At 45.4% G+C, this 23,690-nt stretch overlaps 1 protein-coding gene across 1 annotated transcript in view; it reads left to right on the top strand.

The window, feature by feature from the left end:
* LOC146801335 (sodium/potassium-transporting ATPase subunit alpha-1-like) overlaps positions 1–23,690 on the top strand; it is a 2,293,178-nt gene that overhangs the window by 1,249,628 nt on the left and 1,019,860 nt on the right. Inside the window, exon 11 of the mRNA XM_085623701.1 lies at positions 17,313–17,447. Coding sequence (XP_085479827.1) covers positions 17,313–17,447 — 135 coding nt within the window. The remainder of the gene's footprint in view (positions 1–17,312; positions 17,448–23,690) is intronic.

The raw sequence follows: 23,690 nt of genomic DNA, 5'->3' as shown, positions 1-23,690 counted from the left end.
AAGGCAAGGGAGTCAGTCTCCTCTGCTATGAAACCGAACTCGAAGGAACAGACAGTCCACAGTGTCTGTTTGCTTTCAGTTTTAGCAGTTTGCCATTTTATGAGTACCATAGAGTTACCAGCAAAGAAATCGTAGATAAGGAATCATTAAATATAGCGCAATCTGAGATAGCAATGATTCTACTACATACACACCAGAAATGGAGCAAACTGATTTGCCTCAAAGAGTTCCCATCTCTATAATTTGAAAACTGGGAGACTGTATTTTATCCAGTTATTATGTTAACACGTCAAAAATAAAGCGGAATCAGTTGGTGCCATGTCTGCCCTGGTGCAAATCTTATTTAATCTATCCCACACAACTAACCGTTGGTGGAGAACTCCGCTCCACCCACGGAGTTTGCGGAGATTTGCCTACTCTGCGTTCTGTGGAGAACGTGGAGTAGGCAAATCTCCGCACACTCCGCAGCGGATGGGAGGGGAGTTGGCCCGCCGCCCGCCTCCACCCCCTATTAAGATATAGGTTAACAGTAATTTAAAGAAAGTAAAAACCACTTACCTCTTTACCATGGTGTCCCCGGGCTGCCCTCTTCCTTTTCATATGGGTACTGCTTCAGAAAACTGCGCATGTGCGCACGCCTGCGCCTTTGCATTTCTTGTGGTGGGCGGCGTAGCGGAGTTATGCAGAGTTCCACGGAGTCTGTTTCCAACTCTGTGGCACTCCTATTAGCCCCACTATGCACACTATGCCCAGGGTTACTCACAGCACAAGCTGTAAAACGGAAGCACATGTGTTTGCCCTGCTCTTTGAGCAGCGCCGGTGCTGGAAATGCCGTTGTCGGCCCCTGATGAGGTAATGGAGAGCTGCACACACCGCTCCCAGGCTGCATGACCTGGACAGGTGGGCACTGTCCGGAGCAGTGCCAGTGAATAATTAATACTCTCTGGGTGCCTGACATGCCTCGCTAGCTTGCCATGGCAGGGTGTGCAGGCCTGGCCCTGTGAGCTGTTTCTTGTTTGCTGTTGCCATGGCGGCCGCGGGAGGGTGTGGCGTGCAGCCCCCCAAGTGTCATGTGGGTGAGGAGTGAGGTCCCACCCATAACGTAAATATAATTAATGTGGAAACTTCCCACCCAGAATTCTATTGGCGAACTCTTCCGTAACCCTTCATCAGTCACCTCATCATCAGTTTAGGACGCACACATGGTTTTATGTGAAGCTGTGGAATGAGGCTGCGGGGAAAAAGAAATAGGAGCAGAAATAGGCCAGAGAAAGAAGGCAGTTTGAGTTTGGGTACAGTGCCTGCCCATTAGAGAGACTCTCATATACATGTACAATGTCAATATTAAATACCCACTTCCAGTAAGGCAACATACTATACTCTACTTACTGGTGTGTGAAGAACCTATTAGTATGGAGCACCATTTATTTGTATGTAAATGAATACTTGTGAAATACCTAAACAGTGTTCATTGTTCACTAATAAACAAATAATTCTGAAATTATCAATAAGGCTTCATTTTTGTAATAAAACAGAGAAAGTAATAAGCAAGCCCTCCTGAAACCATCAGGGTCAGTTTAATTTTGTGAGTTCCTATGAAGTAAACAGATAGCCATCTTCAAAGCTTCCTCAAATCATCAGGAACCATCTCACATTGAGGAGTCATCAACTGCTCATCCTCTGATCGTCAGGAACAATCACATCTTGGGGAGTCATCAGATGCTGATTTTCAAGTCCTCCTCAAATCATCAGGCTCACTTTTCTAAGCTCCGCGGATGATTTCAAGAGCTTTTATGATGTCTGATGATATGAAAATTACTTCTAGAGTAGTTGGATGATCATCCGATGACTCTGGGATGACTTGTAAAGTAATCCTGTTTGAGCAGGGCCTGTGCCATGCAAGGGAAAATGCACAGCATTTCAGCTGTTGGAATGAACCCCCTCCCTTCCCCCTCCAACCCTCCGTTACAGCTGAACCCCCGCCCAACCCCCCTACCAGACTTTGAAAACTTGGCAGCACTGAATGGCCCAGCAAAGCCCTCTTACCTGTTAATGTAGCTTTCAGCCAATTCCTTCACAGCGAGGTGGCGGTAAAATGCATGAAAGCCTGGACAGGAAACAAGGAAGAAAAGGCAGCTAGGATTAGTATACAGGAGGTTTATCCACCCAAATTTTGCAGCACTTCCTGCCATCTCTGCTGCTGTCTCTCTCATTGGTGGAAGGTCAGTGGTGACGTTCCTACGTGCTGATTGGCTGCTGCTCCAGAGTTCTCCAATCAAACATCCCCATTTGAAATGGGTGAAGACTTGCAACGCGGGACAGCGGAAGACAGACAAAGGTAAGATTTTAGGGTAGAGTGCGTGCCCCCCCTGAGATGGTGTTGCTCCCCCCTGGAAGGGCGCGTCCCACAGATTGAAGAACTCTGCCCTAGGGCATCTGAGTTCACCAATGTGGTGTCCTCAGACTCCTCTTGGTCACTCGTCCAGTTGGGGAAACCCTTCCTGTCCCATCTTCTAGAGCATCCCATGACCTCTCTATCTTGATCCTCTGACCTGTCAGGGTTCTGGAGCTCATCTAGGATAAGCAGCTCTAAGCGATGCTTAGTGGTTGGGGTGCTACCTACTTAACTTTCCTAGAGGTACTCAGGGTCCTTAGTTCCTGGAACTTAAGACCACTGTATCTAGAAGACTGGGCCTCACTGAGGTCCATTACTAAAGACATGGTGTCTAGGTGTAGTGTGTTGTTGCACCTACCTATCCTAGTGTAAACTAAACTTCCTAAGATTGGAGAAGGGGTTATGCTAGACCCTTAAAAATAAATCTAAAATTTCAGTAGAACTTTACTTATTCTAAAAAATATTATATGTACCTAATGCTAGTGATTGGGCCCTTCCTTTACTTTAGTCAAGGATGGGTCCAGAAGGTGTAGACAAGTCAGGGACTCAAGGAAACACCCAAAGTGAATATCTAGTAACCCCACGGAGGTAGTGTGCAGAGTGGGAACATGACTAGGTAGTCAATGGAAGTCTACGGGTAAGTCGTGGTTTTAAAGAAAAAGGACCCTTCCCAGCGGACCCTGAAGAAACCCTGTGGAAGATGGAAGGTTGGAGAGTCACCTCACCCGTGGATCTCCAGGAACCTTGATACCTAGACCAGGAAAGCCTGCTGCATAGGTGCAAAGTGACTTCGGAAACCGCCGGAAGACCACAATGGAAAAGTTCAGGAAGATATCGCTGGCGAGGAAGGTGAAAAGTGTCCGGTGGAACCCAAAGGTGGATTCAAGATGAGAAGTACCTGTAAGCAGAAGGGACAAAGTCTATGCCACTCATGAGTGACCAGGAGGCACGGAAAACGAATGCCCACCGATGTCGAGAATGCAGGAGAGTTGACGGTGTCCTTGAAGTTGCAGCTGTACGGACCAGGTAACACTGAGGAAGCTATCCATGAGCTGTCCCACGTCGGATGTCGAGTGCCAAAAGGTCAGTGTCCTACAGAGGCACCAACAAGCCTTGGCAGCGGCAAGAGACACAGTGGATGAAAAAGGTGCAGTGTTGGAACCAGCAAGGTCCAAGTGACTCACCACAGGCAGGTGAGTCAGAGCCGGCCCGAGCAAGCATGGGAGTCCACTGGAGTTGAAGAAGACCCTCACGGAGACCCACAGGCCAGAGGCACCGGAGTCGCAAGAATACCTTGAGCAGCTCCCCAAATTCCGAAGGCCCACGGTGCAAAGGATGTGGTGCAGACAAAGATCTTGGCTGCAGGAGATGCTTGAGGCTGGAGTTTCTTCGAGCCCGAAGATCTCTGGAGGAGATAGTCAACAAGCCTTGCAACGGCAAGTTGATGAGGTGCACAGGGGTACTGCTCCAGTGGTTCTGATGAGGGATACTGGTCTTCAACTTGCTATGAAGACACTGCAGGCTTCGAGAGAGTTTCAGAACTACCACCTGTGTTACTGAACCTTTCAGAGTCCATAGAAGCTCAGGAACAGCAGACCGGTCAGCTAAATTGCGGTGCCTGCAGATGCAGGGAAGTGACTCCTTCACTCCATGGAAGATTCCTTCGGGTGTCTTGGATGTCCACAGGACTTCTGAAGAACCTGTATGGAGCACAGGCACAGACGTTGCAGCAGACTTGCAGGACGACGGGACCAGGAGCAGCAGGAGTCTTCCAAGTTGCAGTCTTAGTTACCAAAAGCGAAGTTCAGCGATATCCAGAGTGCCCAGGCGGTCGAAGTTGAAGTGGTATTGAATTTGAATCGTGTCCCACGACGAATCTAGGGAGCCACCCATAGGTAAGCCCTTACGTACCCCAAGCAAACAGTTGGAATGATTCAGGGGTCCCTCCCAGAGGAGGGGCTGGACAGTGGGGAGGATACTCCCATGTCCTTTGTCCAGTTTTGCGCCAGAATGGGAGCCAACGGCTCCCTGAGCTGGTTTGAACTTGAGTCTGAATGGCGCTGGCAAGTGCCCCCACCCTGTCCCAATACACTTAGGGGTCGATTAGGATGGCGGTCGGAAAAGCATTCCGACCACCGTGGTAGCAGACATTAACCGCCCGTAGGCACCGCGGAAAAACCAGCGGTCAGATTAGGATGAACCACCAGAAAACTCCAACAGCGGCGGACGGATTCCACTAAACTCCACCGGAACCTTCCGGAGCAGGTGAAAATCCATCCGTGGCGGTCGGATGTACTGCGGAAAGACCCAAAACTGCTGCACCACCAGCAGATTGACCACACTTGAAATTAGGATACGATTGCGGTGACAGCAGAATGCTCAGTTGTTTCCGGCCGCCTTGATCACAACAATGGATGAATGGGAGAGCTGGCGGAAGGGCTGTTGTATTCCGACTGCCGTGGTCACTCCGAAATATCAATGGCGGTCGATAGCAAACACACAACAAAGCCAGCAAGTGTGGCCATTAATATGGCTCAGCCTCAAAAAACACCTAACACACCCCAATGACACATCCCCTTGGCAGTAAAAAATACAAATCCCAGGTCAACCCACACAACACACCTGACATCAATACTCCATTGTGACCCACCCACATAGCTGAGTCTAAAACCAGCCCCTTGCCTGACCAGAATCCTTTGCCAATTCCACAACTGAAGGGCCCAACCCCTCAGCACAAAGGAGAGGCAAATCAGCACACATCACACCATCACAACCACACACACCACACACATCACAGCCACCACCCCCACAACTGCACTTTTCCCACATTTGCACATAACACACCATGCCACAGAAGAAGATGCCCAAATTCACTGACAGTGAGTTGTTAGTGATGGTAGAATGGTCCAACAGACACCATTAGCCACAAAAAATCAAATGTGGGCTAGGATAGTCAACAAGGACAATTCAGTAGGGACCACCCTGCACACCCAGAAGGAGATCAAGAAGAGGTGGAATGACCTCAAGACCAGGGTGAAAGAGCATGCCAACAAGGGCCATGAGCTGGATCAGAGGACTGGCAGTGGCCCTGCCATTCCACCACGAACATTCACTGAATGGAAGGAGAAGGTGCTTGCCATACTGCATCCAGAGAGTCTCACAGGAATACTGGGGGAGTGGAGGCTGGCAAGTAACAACAAATGTGTACCATTACACTGCTGTGTACTGTCTTGCACAACTACAAAGCTACACTTCCTAGGCCCAAATGCACTAATTTGCAACACACTCTTCCCAACACTTGTCTCACAGATCTAACATTTACTACCTCTGAATCACCCCAAAGGTAGCTAGCAACATTCCCAGTGGGGCATGTGTACAGGAAGCCAGCACTACAACTCCCACCAGGCACCCTTGTCCCACAGCTGAGCAGGATGGAACACTCCCCATAACCATCTGGCAGCCATTGCATTGCTCTCTTCAAACTTACAGGTAGGTAGCCATCTTAACAGGGAGGGGCGTTTGTTGGTGGGAAGCCAGCACTACAACTCCCACCAGGCCCCCTTGTCCCACAGCTGAGCAGGATGGAGCACTTCCCCCACCCACAACCATGTGGCAGCTATTGTATTGCTCTCTGCGAACTTACAGGTAGGTAGCCATCTTAACAGGGAGGGGTGTTTGTGGGTGGGAAGCCAGCATTCCAACTCCCACCAGGCACCCTTGTCCCACAGCTGAGCAGGATGAAACACTCCTCACAACCATGTGGCAGCCATTTTATTTCTCTCTTCAAACTCACAGGTAGGTAGCCATCTTAACAGGGAGGGGTGTTTGTGGGTGGGAAGGCAGCACTACAACTCCCACCAGGCTCCCTTGTCCCACAGCCCAGCAGGAAGGTACACCCCTCCCACTCATAACCATGTGGCAGCAATTTCCCTCCACTCTGTCACAGAACAGGAAGGTAGACAGCGCATGCACCCTGCCATTCCTCTCAAAAAGCATGGAGCCATATGACCACACCAGCCCTCACTTGCCATCCAACTTGGCATAGATCCAAAAGCCACATCCAGTGTGCAGACAGCTAAGTATACGCAACAGACACTGTAATTAAACTTTGACTCACAAAGTCACATGTGCATGATTCAGGGCCCAATCATGCACTGTACTGAATGCTATGTCTAAGTGCCAATGGTGTCAGAGTATGAACACAAAACATGCCCAGTTATTCTGAAAAACAAAGTAAAGTACATGATATGAAAAGGGTATGCATAACATTACAATGGCTAGTTCTTTTTCAGATGAAATGTCTTTCGTGCAGAGCAAACCAAAAAGAAACATTACTTAAAGTTGATGTGCCGCAGGTCATTAGATGACAACATGTCCTTGTAATCACACAGTTTGTACGTGGCACATGGTTTCTCTTTACATGTCACACCATGGACATGACTGGAGTCAAGACTTTACCCAGAAGACGTAGAAGTGCTGGGGACCCAAGGAACCACCAAAGGTAAGTACCCAGGAACCTCACGGAGGCCGTGTGCAGAGTGGGAACACAAACGCGTGTTCAATTCAAATCAATGGGTAAGTCGCGGTTGCAATTTTAAATAAGAAGGGCCCTTCTAAGGGGACCTTGAAGAAGCCCCATAGAAGACAGAAGGTTGAAGAGCCACCCCACCTGTGGATATCCTAGGAACAAGGATACCTACACCAGGGAAGCCGGGTGCATAGGTGTGAAGTGGCGTCGGAAACCACCATCGAAGTAAACGGAGAACTTCAGGAAGTTGGTGAAGAAGGTGAACGTGTCCGGTGGAACCCAAAGGTGGATTCAAGTCAAGACGTACCTGCAAGCGAAGGGGACAGAGTCTGTGCCACTCAGGATTGACCAGGAGGCACGGAAGACTAATGCCCACCGATGTCGGGAGATGAAGGAGAGATGATGATAACAATAGCAGTAAAAGAAAAAACTGCATAGAAAACCCATAGGGAAGTCTAGTGTTTGGTAACCTATCATCACTATTATGTGGTCCAAAACTCAGCCAATCAGCTGCCAGCCTTGACATCACATTCCCCAGTACAGCCACAATACCTCAGATTTCCAACCGCCGTCGTGTGAGGAGGAGTCTCCCTGAGCCTTGCTCAGTTTGTTCCTTGGTGAACTTTTGGAGGTACTGTTTTTTTCACCTATTGCCACAAAATGTCTGAAGGCTCTAAAAAGAGGCTTTTCAGACCCTGCAGGTCTTGTGGGAAGGCCAGATTATATTCTGAAGACCCCCACAAAGATTGTTTATATTGTCTTCATCCAAAACATGTGCCTAAGGCGCGCAAGCATTGTAGAACTTTCTCTGCCAAGACTTTGAAGGACAGAGAAGCTCGTTTACTGTTGTGGCTTCAGCAAAGAAGGCCACCTCAGAGGCTGACTCAGAGGATGATTCCAAGGGACACTTCTCTAAAAAGCGGAAGACAGATTCTTCTGAGGAGAAAGTGATTTCAAAAAAGCAGAAGATAAAAGACAAGGAGTCATCTTCATGTTCTCTGCCTCATACACCCCTAAAAAAGGCTCCAGAGACGAGAGCGGTGTCTTCAACCACGTCGACGAAGACTGGAGCATCTCCGGCGCTTGGTTCTGTTTAGATGTCGACGACTTAGTTGACGACGACGATCTCGAAGACGACAGCGTTGTCGACGGCATCTACAAAGACAACGCCTTCGAAGAAAGGTGCGTCGACGACACCGTCGACAACGAGTGTGCAGGCGACCTCGTCAATGACCATTTTGGTTTCTCCGTCTTCAACCTCATCGACGGGAGCACCGTCGACAATGGGAGCTCCGTCGACGACAACCTTTTAAGTCGCTGATGGCAAGATCAATGACGACGATCTCGATCAAGAGTTTTCCACCGTCGACGGGCTCGTCGACGGACAAGAAAAACACAGAATTTACTGCATTGACAATAATGTCACTGCTTCCTCCCGCAAATCTGCTGAATATGCAGGACTTGTAAGATAAAGGGTCATATGGAGTGGCCTATATTTCCTCACAACTACAGATTAAAAGCCAGGATACAGACGAAGACGAGTGCCAGGAAGGGCAGGGGGATTTTTCTTTTAAAGACCGTCCAGTATCCGGCTCCAAAAGATACGAGTCTTTCCAACAGTCGTATGACTATGAGGAGGAAGAATATGCACATCCTAATGTGAGGGAAGAGTCAATGTCTATGCCTATTTCTCTAGAGTCTGATTTACGACACATGATCAATGACTACTATCGCCGTTTTCCGGATGCTAACGCCCCTGCCACGGATACCTCAGGCGGATGTCAACCTGCAGCCCAAGCTTCGGGTGGTTCAGCCTCCGCCTACGGTGCAAAAAGTGCACACCCCTCCAATAATTACAATTAGAGATGATTTTGCAGAGAGTGATGGAGAAGAACAGCCAGAAGTAGGGGAACATCTTCAGGAAGATCCAGCGGGCGACGAATGGGATCAATATATCTTACCTACTACGCTGTCTCCCTCACCAACCCCGGCAAACTCTCCGCCGGAGGACATTGGAGGATTCCACGACATCATGGAAAGGGCCTCCAAGAGATTTGATCTTCCTCTGCCAGTGCAGGAAATGGATTGTTTCCTCTATGACTTCAAAGAATCATGCAGAAAGTCTATTAGAACAATTCCAATGATCAGTCATATCTGGGACGAGGGTTTAAAGGTCATGAAAAATCCAGCCTCGGTTGCAACCTCGGTGCCCAGAATAGAGAAGAAATATCAAGCCCCAGAGTCTTCACCAGCGTGCCTAATTGGGCATCCACACCCAGAATCGGTTGTAATGCAGGCGACGCAGTGACAGTCCAAAAACCCAGTCTCGGCTACTTCAGCCCCTCCCGACAAGGAAGGAAGAAGGATGGATGGCGCAGGGAAGCGTTTTGCAGTGATGGCAGCGGCTTCGATTAGAGCCTCAAACGCTCTAGCTCTTATCAGCCGATACAATAGGCAGATGTGGTCGGACATTGCACCATTATTGTCTCATCTCCCAGACGGCAAAAAGGAAGAAGTAACCACTATTTTACAGGATGAGGCTAGGGCAGCCTCCGAATCCATTGATATAGCCATGGACATTTCGTTGGTGGCGTTTAGACAGATGGCCGAGGCAGTGGCACTCCGAAGACAAGGCTGGCTAAAGGCCACTCCATTCAGGCCGGAAGTCCAGGCAAAAATTGTGGATAGGCCGTTTGACGGGGAGAATCTCTGCGGCCAACATGTAGACCATGCTCTTCAAGGAATCAAATCAGACACAGCGCGAGCGCTAGGCTCTCTGCAACAAAATAGGTTCCAGTCCTTTCAGAGAATAGGATCTAGAGGCCAGTACAATCAGACATCTTCTTACCAGTCCAATAGGTACCAACCTTACAATCCGCAGGGGTACCCTGGGTTTTCAAACAGCCAGCAGTTTAGATCTTCAAACACGTCCTACCAGCAGCAGCCCACAGGGAAGTCTGCTGCGCGAGGAAAATAACAGAACTCCAATCGTGAGACAGTGACTTTACCAAGTCGCTTACCACCTCATCATATCTCAAAAAAGACCATTACCTCTCTCTTTTTTATCATCAGTGGCTGTAAATAACAACGGACAGATGGCTACTGGACGTGATACATCAAGGCCATACCTTGGAATTCATACAGAAGCCCCTGAATCAACCACATGTTCACAGGAAACAACAACATATTTCAGCCCACAAGCAGAAATGTTGTCTTTTATTGTGAAAGGGGCTATAGAGGAATTTCCCACTTCAACAGTGAGGGAAAGGATTTTACTCGCATTTCTTCCTGATAAGGAAAAATCAATCTTCCAAATGGAGGTGGTTAGCCAAAATATCGAGTTTTAAATTTCGACCTACAATAATATCGTGTTTTTAATATCGTAGGTACAGAATATCGAAGTCAAGAATATCGATGGACAGAATATCGATCTCAAGGTAAGTAATATCGAAGTAAATAATATCGAAGTAATTAATATCGATGTAAGTAATATCGTAAGTAAAAATTTCGATGTCAATAATATCGATATTTATTTAGTGTAATGTCATTTAATATGTATTTTATTTGTATGTGAAAGATTATTGTAATGTATTTTAATACATTTAAAAATAAATGTTTAGAGATTTATAATTATTTTACATTTAATTTAGCGTTTTAGTATCAGAGCGGGTTGTGGGTTTATAGGGGAATAGGGTGGGAAGTAATTTAATTATAATTAATGAATTAATATGTATTGTTTAATTGGTATTTATGATTAATTAATTGGTAATTAATTAATAATTGGTAATTAATTGATTAATTAATTGTTAATTAATTATTAATTGTACAATTATTTTATTAATTGGTTAATTATATACATTATAATTAGTTTATTATTAATATTTATTTATTGTTAATTAATTAATTGTTAATTAGTAATTAATTGGTGATTTAATTTTATTAAGTGATTAATTGATAATTAAATTAATTATGTGAATTTTAATGTGTAGTGGGTTGTGGGTTTATAGGGGAATAGGGTGGGAAGTAATGTAATTATAATTAATGAATTAATATGTATTGTTTCATTGGTATTTATGATTAATTAATTTGTAATCAATTAATAATTGGTAATTAATGTGATTAATAGATTAATTAATTTTTAATTAATTATTAATTGTAAAATTACTTTATTATTTTGTTAATTATATAAATTATAATTAGTTTATTAATAATATTTCTTTATTGTTATAGTTAATTATTAATTGTTAATTAGTAATTAATTGGTGATTTAATTTTATTAAGTGATTAATTCATAATTAAATTAATTATGTGAATTTTTATGTGTAGTGTGTTGTGTGTTAAAGGGGGAATAGTGTGGGATGTAATTAAAATTTATTTATTTAAATATTTATTTTACATAATTGGTATTTAATAATATTTTTTTTTTTTAAACATTGTTAACATGCAATTTTTTTATAAGAAATTATTAAATTGGTTATAATGTTAATAGAATCACTATGCTATCTAGTGCTTTCCCAACTGTTTTACTATCTGGAGTGGGAATAGTAATTTTTACCCCTACGCTATCCAGCGCTTTCCCTACTGTTGCACTCTCTGGAGTTGGAATAGTAATTTTTACCCCTACGCTATCCAGCGCTTTCCCTACTGTTGCACTCTTTGGAGTTGGAATAGTAATTTTTACCCCTACGCTATCCAACCTTTTCTCTACTGTTGCACTGTCTGGAGTGGGAATAGTAATTTTTACCCTTACGCTATCCAACACTTTCCCTACTATTGCACTCTCTGGAGTGGGAATAGTAATTTTTACCCCTACGCTATCCAACGTTTTCCCTACTGTTGCACTCTCTGGAGTTGGAATAGTAATTTTTACCCTTACGCTATCCAACACTTTCCCTACTATTGCATTCTCTGGAGTGGGAATAGTAAATTTGACCCTTACGCTATCCAACACTTTCCCTACTATTGCACTCTCTGGAGTTGGAATAGTAATTTTTACCCCTACGCTATCCAATGTTTTCCCTACTGTTGCACTCTTTGGAGTTGGAATAGTTATTTTTACCCCTACGCTATCCAACGTTTTCTATACTGTTGCACTCTCTGGAGTGGGAATAGTAAATGTTACCCTTACGCTATCCAACACTTTCCCTACTATTGCACTCTCTGGAGTGGGAATAGTAAATTTTACGCTTACGCTATCCAACACTTTCCCTACTATTGCACTCTCTGGAGTTGGAATAGTAATTTTTACCCCTATGCTATCCAACGTTTTCCCTACTGTTGCACTCTTTGGAGTTGGAATAGTTATTTGTACCCCTACGCTATCCAACGTTTTCCCTACTGTTGCACTGTCTGGAGTGGGAATAGTAATTTTTACCCTTACGCTATCCAACACTTTCCCTACTATTGCACTCTCTGGAGTGGGAATAGTAATTTTTACCATTACGCTATCCAACATTTTCCCTACTATTGCACTCTCTGGAGTTGGAATAGTAATTTTTACCCCTACGCTATCCAACACTTTCCCTACTGTTGCACTCTTTGGAGTTGGAATAGTAATTTTTACTCCTACGCTATCCAATGTTTTCCCTACTGTTGCACTCTCGGGAGTTGGAATAGATATTTTTACCCCTACGCTATCCAACATTTTCCTTACTGTTGTTTTTGTTGAAGTTGGACTAGTAGTTTTATTGTGTCTGATATTAAATATGTTTTGTAATATTTTAGCTATTGTAATATATAATTAATAATAAAAATTATTCAAATTAAAATTATTGATTATTATTTGCTATATGTAATTATTTAATATTTATTAATGTTATTGTTTTATGTGTATAGATGTATTGGTAATTTAAATAAATATTTAATAATTTATATGTTATAGAAATTATTATTAAAAGTAATTATTAAGTAAGTGTATATATTATATATTATATATATGTTTAATTAAAGTTTCATTTAATTATATATATTTATTATAAATTTTACATATTATACAATATATTTAATTATGTTTCTTTGATTTATAAGTATTATTTGGTTTATTTTACATATATTTTTAAACTAAAAAAAAACCGATATTTTTGAATTACGATATTTTTGACATCGATATTAAATTATCGATATTTTTGTACTTACCATGTTGTAGATAGGATGTCGATATTCTTGACCACGATATTTTTGTTGCGATATTTTTGTAGGTCGAATTTTTGTCTTTCGAAATTATGTCATACAACCCCAAATGGAGGCAGGTAATGGACCTGAGAGGCCTGAACAAATTCATCAGAAAAATATTGTTTCGTATGCTGTTTCTTCAGGAAATCCTCCTGATGTTATGCTGAGGCGATTACATGGCATCCCAAGATCTCTTAGATGCCTATTTTCATATCCTGATTCACATCAAACACAGACAGTATCTACAATTCGCGGTGGCCGGGCGACACTACCACTTCAAAGTCTTACCCTTCGGTCTCAAATCCGCGCCAAGGGTTTCCACAAAATGCATGGCGCCAGTAGCAGCGCACTTGAGACAACAAGGCCACCAGATTTATCCGTATCTGGAAGACTGGCTCATAAAATACACATCATACCAGGACTCCCCGCACTCCCTACGATGCTGCATGGATATCTTCCATTGCCTAGGACTATGGATCAACATGGAAAAATCTTCTCTCATTCCATCGCAATCCCTTTAATTCCTAGGATCCAAGCTGCACACGAAGGAAGCAAAAGCGTATCCTTCGGAGGAGCGCACTAAATCTTAAGTCTGGCGTCAAAATTACAAACAAAAAGGTCCACTTCAGTGAGAATCTTCAAATCATTGTTGGGGATGATGTCTTCCTGCATCCCCTTAGTTCCCAACTGCCGGTTACACATGCAGCCTCTCCAAGAGCTTCTCGACATGCAATGGGTGCAATCCCAAGGATCCATCGAGGATCGAATCACCATCACTCCTCAAATACAGGCAGCAGTGTCATGGTGGAGGATCAGGAAGCATTTATCAAAAGAACTACTCTTCGAACCTCAATGCCCCAGTTATGTCATGACGACAGACGCAACACTTCAAGGTTGATGGGCACACCTCCAAGACCTCAAAATACAAGGACATTGGACCACTCAAGAGGCTCAGCTTCATATCAACTTGTTAGAGCTAAAAGCAGTATTCTTGGGATTACAGGCGTTCCTTACCAGGATCCACGATTCGCTGGTACTAGTCAGGACTGACAGTACGACAACAATGTTTTATCTGTTAAAACAAGGGGGTACAAGGTCAAAGCCCTTATTGGCACAAGCTCAAGAGATTTGGAAATGGCTCCTGCTGCACAACCATCTCTCTCCAGGTTCAGTACGTTTCGGGAGTTCACAACATACGGACAGACATCCTGAGCAGTTCAGCCAGTGTTTCCCAGGAGTGGGAATTTGCTCAAAATCAGCTACTAAGAGTGTTTCGCCTATGGAGCACCCCATCTCTGGATCTGTTTGCAAACCAATACAACAAAAAATGCAAACACTTTGCAAGTTGGTTCCCTCAAGCGGGATCTTGGGGAAATGCTCTACATCTACGCTGGACAGGAATGTTTGTGTACGCGTTCCCACCGTTCCCTCTGATACCGAGGGTGTAACGTAAAATGAGATCGGAACCGTGCCATATAATTCTGATAGCCCCGGCATGGCCGAGACAGTTCTGTTTTTCGGAGCTCCTCCAGTTGTCGGTGGCCTCCAGAATACAGATTCCCCTGATTCAAGACCTAATCTCTATGAACGACGGACAAGCTCTCCATCCACAATTGACATCGCTGAACTTGTCAGCCTGGAACCTCATGAGCACGAATTTCATTCCTTAAATATTTCTCAGGAATGCCGGGATATCCTCTCTCAATCTCGGACAGTTTCAACAAATAAAACTTACACAGCAAAATGGAAGAGTTTTTGTCAGTGTTGTTCCACTCAAGCTCTGCGTCCTTTTCATGCTTCTCCAGAGCAAATTCTTCCTTACCTTTTACATTTAGCCAAAGCAGGACTCTCACATGCATCAGTCAAAGTGCATCTTGCAGCTATTTCAAGATATCGCAGAACACCAAATCGTCCATCTCTTTGGTCGCAAAGGGTGATAAAGCATCCGCTGGTCCAATGGCAGCTTAACACGGTCCTGACACAACTCATGAAGCCTCCGTTTGAACCAGTGCATAAAGCTAAATTACAGTTCCTTTCTTGGAAGGCGACCTTGCTACTAGCCCTCACTTCAGCCAGGCGGGTCAGTGAGATCCAGGCTTTCTCTATTGCAGAACCATTTCTTCAATTCAGACAAGATAAAGTCATTCTCAGGACAAATCCTAAATTCATTTCCAAAGTCCCCTCCGTTTTTGCATCTCAATAAACCTGTGGTGTTACCTACATACTTTAAGGATCCCTCTTCTGCAGAGGAAAAGTCTCTGCATACACTAGACATCAAAAGATGCCTAAAATTCTATATCGACAAAACGAAATCATTTTGAAAGACAAACCAACTATTTGTAGCCTTTTCTGGGCCTGGAAAAGGCTTAGCTCTGTCCAGATCTAGTATTTCAAGATGGATAGCTTCTGCCATTTCTTTATGCCGGAATGCTGGAAAACCTCTGCGATCCAGAGTTCGCGCTCATTCCACGAGAAAGATGGCAACTTCAGCGGCTTTGTTCGCGGGAGTATCGCTCCCGGATATCTGCAGAGCAGCAACATGGACAAATGTGCACACCTTTACTAGACTCTACTGTCTAGACACAACGTGGAAAGAGGATACAGCAGTGGGACAAGCAGTTCTACGACACCTGTTTCAATAAGGTATTTCTCAGACTATAAATTCTATAACTGTTATTTTTTTGTTACAATTTTGCATTATATATATATATATATATATATATATATATAGATGTTTTCATTGGATAATTTTTTCAATGCATGGTCGTTAGTTTTTCTTGGTTCTAGGTACTTATTCTATCCTAGTAATAAGGAGCAGAGCCCTGAGAAAAAAGGGGTTCTATCCTGGAAACGCAATATAGTATACGTATATCTATCTGTGAAAGATTCAATACTGGAGAAGAAACTAGTTACTTACCTGTACACTATGGTTCTCCAGTATTGATATCTTTCATAGATTCACATGCGGCCCGCCCGCCTCCCCGTTTCTCAGGTAGACAATTTTTTTATCTCTAGATACATCCTTGGCTCTCACTCAGGGCTGGAAATCTGAGGTATGGTGGCTGAGCTGGGGAGTGTGATGTCACGGCTGGCAGCTGATTGGCCGAGCTTTGGACCACATAATAATGATGATAGGTTACCAAACACTATACTTCCCTATGGGTTGTCTATGCAGTTTTTTCTTTTACTGCTATTGTTATTCATTTACCGTGAGACTCCCACCATGACGACGGGGAAGATACAAGCATGTAAATCTATGAAAGATATCAACATTGTAGAACCAAAGTGTACAGGTAAGTAACTAGTTTCTTATTTGAACTGGAGTATGCAAGGAGGGCACCAAGTGTGCCCTTCGAGCAGAATGAGTGGCACCGGCAAGCGCCCCAACCTGTCCTAATACACTAAGTTCTGTCTGGGAGGGGGTCCCCGTGACAGGATACCTATTGTCCTGTCTTCCTCTGCTTGAGCTTGGGTCACCAGGAGGAGGGCAGAATCGTGTCTCTGGTCAGCAGCAGCCATAATTTGCTCTCCGGGTCTGGAAGAATGGTACCGGGAGCACTGAGGGACTCCCGGAGGAGCTTTACAGTGCATGGAATCATACCTCCAACACCGTTTACCAAACACGACAGGGTTTGTTCCAGCCAGTTTATAGATGGTCATTGTGTAATGACGCATGGCCACTCTATGTATTGTATTGGCTGATGCACTTACAACCTGGGAGAATGGACTCCGCTGCCTGTGCACCTAATACCTGCCTGGGACATGGTCACTGTTCTGCCATCGGGCCTGATCTGCAGAACACCCAGACTAGGCGCACAGATTTGAAATTAACTTTTACAATTTAAGCTTATATATGTGTGTTTGTTAGCTTCTAACATGCAGTTCCTGTTCAGCTTCTTTCTTCAGGCCCCCACATAGATGCTATGGAGCATTTCTGTCCCCTCATATTTTCACCTCTTTCTGTCCCATGCCAGCAGATAGGCCAACCCACTGGACAGTCCACTGCCTGTCCCAGACTCCTCTTCATCTGCTTCTGTCAAAAGTTTGGACTTGTTCTTTGATTGTCCTTTTAGTACATTGTTTGTGTGGCTCCGTTTGAAGCCATCATTTTAAAAGCAGATGTTGAATGTGCAAATTGTTTAAAAAGCTACAAAGAAGAAACTAAACAACCACTTTTTGGAGGTGTAATCATGCTGCTTTCTTATTGCCTTTTCTTAGAGGTCAGTGGCCGGTGATGCCTCTGAAACTGCGCTCCTGAAGTTCATCGAGTTGTGCTTTGGGTCTGTCAAGGAAATGAGGGAAAAAAACACCAAAGTGGCCGAAGTCCCCTTCAACTCCACCAACAAGTTCCAGGTAGGATAACACCCCTAGTGACAGTCTCTGCTTGAACTGTTCATGCTGCTGCCTTTTGCCAGGTACGGGCATGAGATATTGCTTTAAAGTGAAGAGACAACGCGGAAAGACTGTAGAAGTAGCTGTCTTCATTGCCTCTGGAATTGACCAATTGCACACTGTGGCGGTGTGCGAAGTTGCAAATAGTTTTCTCTCTAAACCAAGTGAATATTTTCTCAAACCGTAGCAAGCTCTGAAACCTAATTGAAGGTTGCAGAGTTTTTTTTTTAGTAAAAAAAACCCACAAAAGTAAGTATTGCAGAACAAATGCCCTCAATACTCACTTTTACTGGAAGAATTGTCTCACAATAAGGTATTATCGGGAAAAATTCTTCAGCAAAAAATATCTTTTTCCTGGAATTTTCAGACCATCCTCAAATGAGCTGGCTAGTGCTTCACAGTGATGTGTGAGGACGTCCTCGGATGGGTAGTCAGGTGCTTCATGCTGTTTCATATCAACATATACTCAAAACAATAGTTCACCTGGAGTTTATTCATGCAAATGTTATAGATAAGCAAAAAGAAATACTCTAAGCATGCAATTAATGTGGTAAAACCTCTAACAAACGCTTTGCTCTATATTTTTTTGCTTATATACAAAGTTTGTATGAATGAATTCCTCGGAAACCACGGTTTTGTGTAGATACTGAATGCCCAGGTTCTTGCATACTAGCATACGGGCTGCTCCTGTCATTGATAGCAGTCCATATCTTGAAGAGAAGAAACATGTGCATGGACATCCTCAGGTGAGTAGTCAGGAGCTTCACACTGTTTTCTATTATCAGGCATCTTTTGAGGCACAGGAAGATGTGCGAGGACATCCTTAGATGACTGGTCAAGGGCTTCAATATGTGTGAGGATATCCTCATATGACTTTGTCAAGAGTTTCACAATGATGTGGAAGGATGTCCTCAGGTGACTGGTGCCGGAAAGTAGGATCTTTCTCTATGTTATCCCTACTTTTTGCCTGGAGTCAGTATGGTTTGACAGTAGTTTGCTAGGATCCTGCTTACCAGGACCCCGGCATCTGTGCTCTCTTTCCCAAAATGGCTTTGGTAAGTTCTTTGGTATCTCCACAATTGGCTACTGGTGTACCCTTCTACGTCCCTAGTATATGGAGCTAAGGTACCTAGGGCAGAGGTACACCAGGGGTCTCCCATGGGCTGCAGCATGTATTGTGCCACCCATGGGAGTCCACTTAAACTCTGACTACAGGCCTGCCATTGCAGCCTGTGTGAGATGGTGCTTGCACCTCTCACCACAGATGTAAGTTTTCTTATATCTGTGGTCACTGCACTTAAAAACTATAAGTCACCCCTATGGTAGGCCCTTTAGTCTTGAAGGCAGGATGCTTGGTTAAAGTGTGAGGGTGCCCCTGCATTAGCAGGACATCCCTACAAACCCTGAAATCGATTCTCGAGGCTTTGTAAGTTAGCAAATTAGGAAATGCAACGGCAAGGGTGCCTGGGGGCCTAAGGCCCCCCTGAGGCGCCCCAAATAGAAAAAGGTGCATATGTAAGGCACACACATGGCCCAGGGGCATGTGTGCGCCACATGGCACTTTGAACATGCAGTTTTGTGATTTGTTCAAAGTTTGCTCATATTAGCATAAACTTGAAGTTGATGCTAATTAGCCTTTCCTAAATGCACAGTTCACATTTAGAAAAGGCTTCTGGCATTAGCATAAGGCACTCGCAAATTGCGATTCCCTATTTGCATTCACATTTTAGGTAATCACAAGAAATTGTGATTACTTAAATTGCAAATCCCAATATCTTTCATGCATTGCAAAAGGCCATTTTGCGATCGCAAACTGCTGATTTTTGCAAATCGCTCTGTTTGCAATCGCAAAATACCTTGATGCATGTAACCCTTAGTGTAGTGGACAGGGGTGGAGGCACATTCCAGCACCTACCAGACTGCACTGAAGGGCACATTTGGTGCCCTCCTTGCATACACCAGTTTTGCCAGTTCAGGAACCCTTGGTTCCTGCTCTGGTGCAATACTGGACAAAAGACAGTGGATTATCCTCCCCTCTGTCCAGCTCCTCCTCTGGGAGGGATACCTGAGTTGTTCCGAAACTTTCCTTGGGTATTTAAGGGCTTTCCTGTGGGTGGGTCTTCAGATTCGTCATGGAACAAAACTCATCTCTAAAACCAAGACACTCTCCAACCGTCTGGACACTTGGACTTTGCTGAACTTTGCCTGGAACTGAGACTGCATCAAGGAAGACTCCTGCTGCTCCTGGTCTTGCTGTTTTGCAAGTATTCTGTTTAGTCTGTGCTTCACTCAGGTTCTCCAGGGACCTCTCGGCATCAAGGACGCCAGAAGTATTCTCTCTTGGAGTGAAGGAGTCCCTCCCCTGCATCGCAGGCACCGCATCGAACCTGACCAGTCGGCTGCTCTTGTCCTACGGACTTCCCGAGGCTCAGCAACACAGGTGATGGATCTGTGGTTTCTCTGAGGCCTGACCTGTCTTCCCTGCAATTTGAAGGATGGTATCCCTTGTCGGAGCCGCTAAGTCTAAACCACTGTGCACCTCTTCGACTTCCTTTTGCAAAGGCATGCTGTCTATGCATGCTAGAGATCTTCAGGTTACAAGAAGCTCCAGCCGCCAGCATCGCATACCTTAAAGAACAGCATTCTCCCTGCATCCCTTGCATTGTGAGCCTCCATCTTTGGTGAGCTGCCTGAGGTCCTTTTGTGACTCCTGTGTCTTCAGCCTGTGGGTCCTCTTGAGGGTCTTCCTCTGCTTTGGTTGGCTCCCCTGCTTGTTCAAGGCCTGGTCCGACTGTCCTGCATGTGGTGAGTCCCAACGATTGCATCTTTTCATCTCACACACCAGTTGCGGCTACCAAGGCTTGTTAGTGCTCTTGCCGGATACCGACCACCTGGACATCTGACGTGGGACAGCTCGTGTATGGCTCATGGTCTTTCACAGTGTCACAGAGTCCTCACAGCTGCAGCGACAAGGTCTTCGTTTACTTTCCTGAACCTTCTGACAAAGTTGGGCATTGTGTTTCTGTGCCTCCTGGTCACTTTCGAGTGTCATAGACTCTGCCCCCCGTGCTTGCAGGTTCACCTCTTCAAGAATCCATCCTTGGATTCCACCGTACATCGTCACAGATTTCTCCAGAGGCCTTTTGTAGGAGATCGGCTTAGTATATGGTACTCACTTATTTAAGTTTAGCACCCTGCACTAACCAGACAACCCTTATGGTGATTTTAGTGGTCTTAGACAGCCTTAGCAAGCTTTCTAAGTGGTAGCTGTAGAGAGAAGTCTTCAGGCTTAGTCCAGAAAGAGTGTAAAGCAGCTTCTTTTACCAGCACTTGATCGTATGGTATGAGTTAAGTGAAAAAGAACCACACAATGTAGTTATAATCCATTGCAGTATTTACTACCTGGAGATACAACCACAATACACACAATACTTTGTCAATAGAATACGTAAATAGCGCAGAATACACAGTTGTCCGCTGTGGAGACCAAACCATATACTGAAATAGTGGAATGCGAACCATGACTTAAGTCACAGATGGACCCAGGAGACGTAGAAGAGTTAGGGACCCAAGGAACCACCCATGGTGAGTATCTTGGAACCCCACAGAGGCTGTGCGCAGTGTAGGAACATGACCGAATACTCAATGGAAGTGTATGGGTAAGTCGCAGTTGCAATTTTAAAGAAGAATGACCCTTCCCAGTGGACCCTGAAGAAACCTCGTGGAAGATGGAAGGTTGGAGAGTCACCTCACCCTGAATACCCCGGGAACCAGGATACTTATACCAGGGAAGCCGGGTGCATAGGTGCGAAGTGTCGGAAACCGCTGTAGACCACAATGAAGGACTTCAGGAAAGATGCCGCTGGCAAAGAAGGTGAAAGTGTCTTGTGAAAGGTGGATTCAAGATGAGAGGTACTTGCAAGCAGAGGGGACATATTCTTTGCCACTCAGGAGTGACCAGGAGGCACGGAAGACGAATGCCCACAAATGTCGGAGATGCAGAAGAGTTTGATGGTGCCCTTGAACTTGCAGCTGTGCAGACCAGGTGATGCTGTAGAAGACCAGGAGCCGTTCACGAGCTGGCCCACATCGGATGTCGAGAGCCAAGGGGTCAGTGCCCGGCAGGGGCACCAACAAGCCTTGGCAGCTGCAACCAACTTAGTCGAAGAAAAAGGTGCAGTGTCGGGACCAGCATGGTCAAAGTGACACACCACAAGCAGGTAAGTCAGAGCAGGCCTGAGCTAGCAGGGGAGCCCACTGAAGTCGAAGAAGACCCTCAAGAGGACTCACGGGTCGAAGGCAGAGGATTCGCAAGAGGACCTCGAGCAGCTCACCAAAGGATGAAGGTCCACGGTACAACGAATGCAGTGGCAGATGAAGATCTTGGCTGCAGGAGATTCTTGAGGGTGGAGCTTCTAGGAGCCCAAAGATTTCTGGAGGCGAGAGTCAACAAGCCTTGGCAACGGCAATTCGACGTGGTGCTCAGGGGTACTGCTCCAGCGGTTCTGACGATGGATACTGGCCTCCAACTTGCTAGGAAGACAGTGCAGGCCTCGAGGGAGTTGTAGAACCACTTTCTGTGTTGCTGGATCTTTTGGAGTCCATAGGAGCTCAGGAATAGCAGACCAGTCAGCTTCATTGCGGTGCCTGCAGATGCAGGGAAGTGACTCCTTCACTCCAAGGGATATTTCTTCAGGGGTCTTAGATGTCCACAGGCCTTGTGAAAAACCTGTATGGAGCACAGGCACCGTATCGACTTGCCATTGCCAAGGGTTGTTAACTCTCTCCTCCAGAGGTCTTCGGGCTCAAAGAAGCTGCAGCCTTAAGCATCTCCTACAGCCAAGATCTTCGTCTGCCACTGCATTTTTTGCACCGTGGACCTTCATCATTTGGTGAGCTGCTCGAGGGCCTCTTGTGACTCCTGTGCCTCCGGCCTGTGGGTCTTCCTGAGGGTCTTCTTTGACTCCAGTGGGCTCCCCTGCTTGCCCTGGTCTGCTTTGACTTACCTGCTCGTGGTAAATCACTTGGACCTTGCTGGTCCAGACACTGCACCTTTTTCTTCGACTATGCTGTTTGCCGCTACCAAGGTTTGTTGGTGCCCCTGCCAGACACTTACCCCTTGGATCTTGACATCCGACGTGAGGCAGCTCGTGAACATCTCCTGGTCTTCGACAGAGTCTCCTGGTCCGTACAGTGGTCTATACAGCTGCAACTTCAAGTGAGCCGTCATGTCTCCTGCATCTCCGACAACGGTTGGCATTTGTCTTCCGTGCCTCCTGGCCACTCCTGAGTGGCATAGACTTTGTCCCCTCTGCTTGCAAGTACCTCTCTTCTTGAATCCACCTTTCGGTTCCATCCAGACACTTTCACCTTCTTCATCAGCGGCATCTTCCTGAAGTCCTCCATTGTGATCTACGGCGGTTTCCGACCTCACTTTACACCGTTGCACCCGGCTTCCCTGGTGTAGGTATCTACGGGTGGGGTGACTCTCCAACTTTCCATCTTCCACTGGGTTTTTTCAGGGTCCGTCTGGACATTTGGATTTAGCTGGACTTCGCCTGGAACCGACACTGCATCAAGGAAGACTCCTGCTGCTTCTTCATCGTCTGTGTCTGTGCTTCTTCCAGGGTCTTCAACAGACCTGTGAGCATCAAGGATACCCGAAGTAATCTCCCTTAGAGTGAACAAGTCACTCCCCTGCATCTGCATGCACCTCAACAAAGGCTCGGCTCACGGGCTCGTTACCCGACTCTGGGCTACCCAAACTTCCTGCCTCCCAGGACGCGTTTCCTTCTGCCCCTCAATCAAAGAGGTTGGAATCACTTGTGAAGAATATATTTTCTACCACCTGACGTGCATTGCTGTCGGTGAATACTGCATGCTTCTTTGGCATTTCTCCCATTCCATTTGGGAGATGGTTGCGCAAGTGCTGCCACAAGTTTCGAAGGAGGCCCAGGCTGTGCTCTCCCAGGTGGTTAAGGACGTGAGAGATGGAGCAAAATTCACCATCAGATGTGGACTTGACACGAATTATTCGCTGGGCAGAGCGATTTCATTGATGGTGGCCGGATGGCATCATGCCTGGCTTAGAACATCTGGCTTCTCGGATGATGTCCAGGCTAATTTGATGAATATGCCCTTTGATGGTTCTCGTCTGTTTGTTAAAAAGGCAGATTTGGCCTTGGAACGGTTCAAGGATTCTTG

Source organism: Triturus cristatus, chromosome 8 (assembly GCF_964204655.1).
Source record: "Triturus cristatus chromosome 8, aTriCri1.1, whole genome shotgun sequence".
Taxonomy (NCBI): Eukaryota; Metazoa; Chordata; class Amphibia; order Caudata; family Salamandridae; genus Triturus; species Triturus cristatus.
The sequence above is the reverse complement of the archived record's forward strand: the minus strand, read 5'-3'. Positions and strand labels throughout refer to the sequence as shown.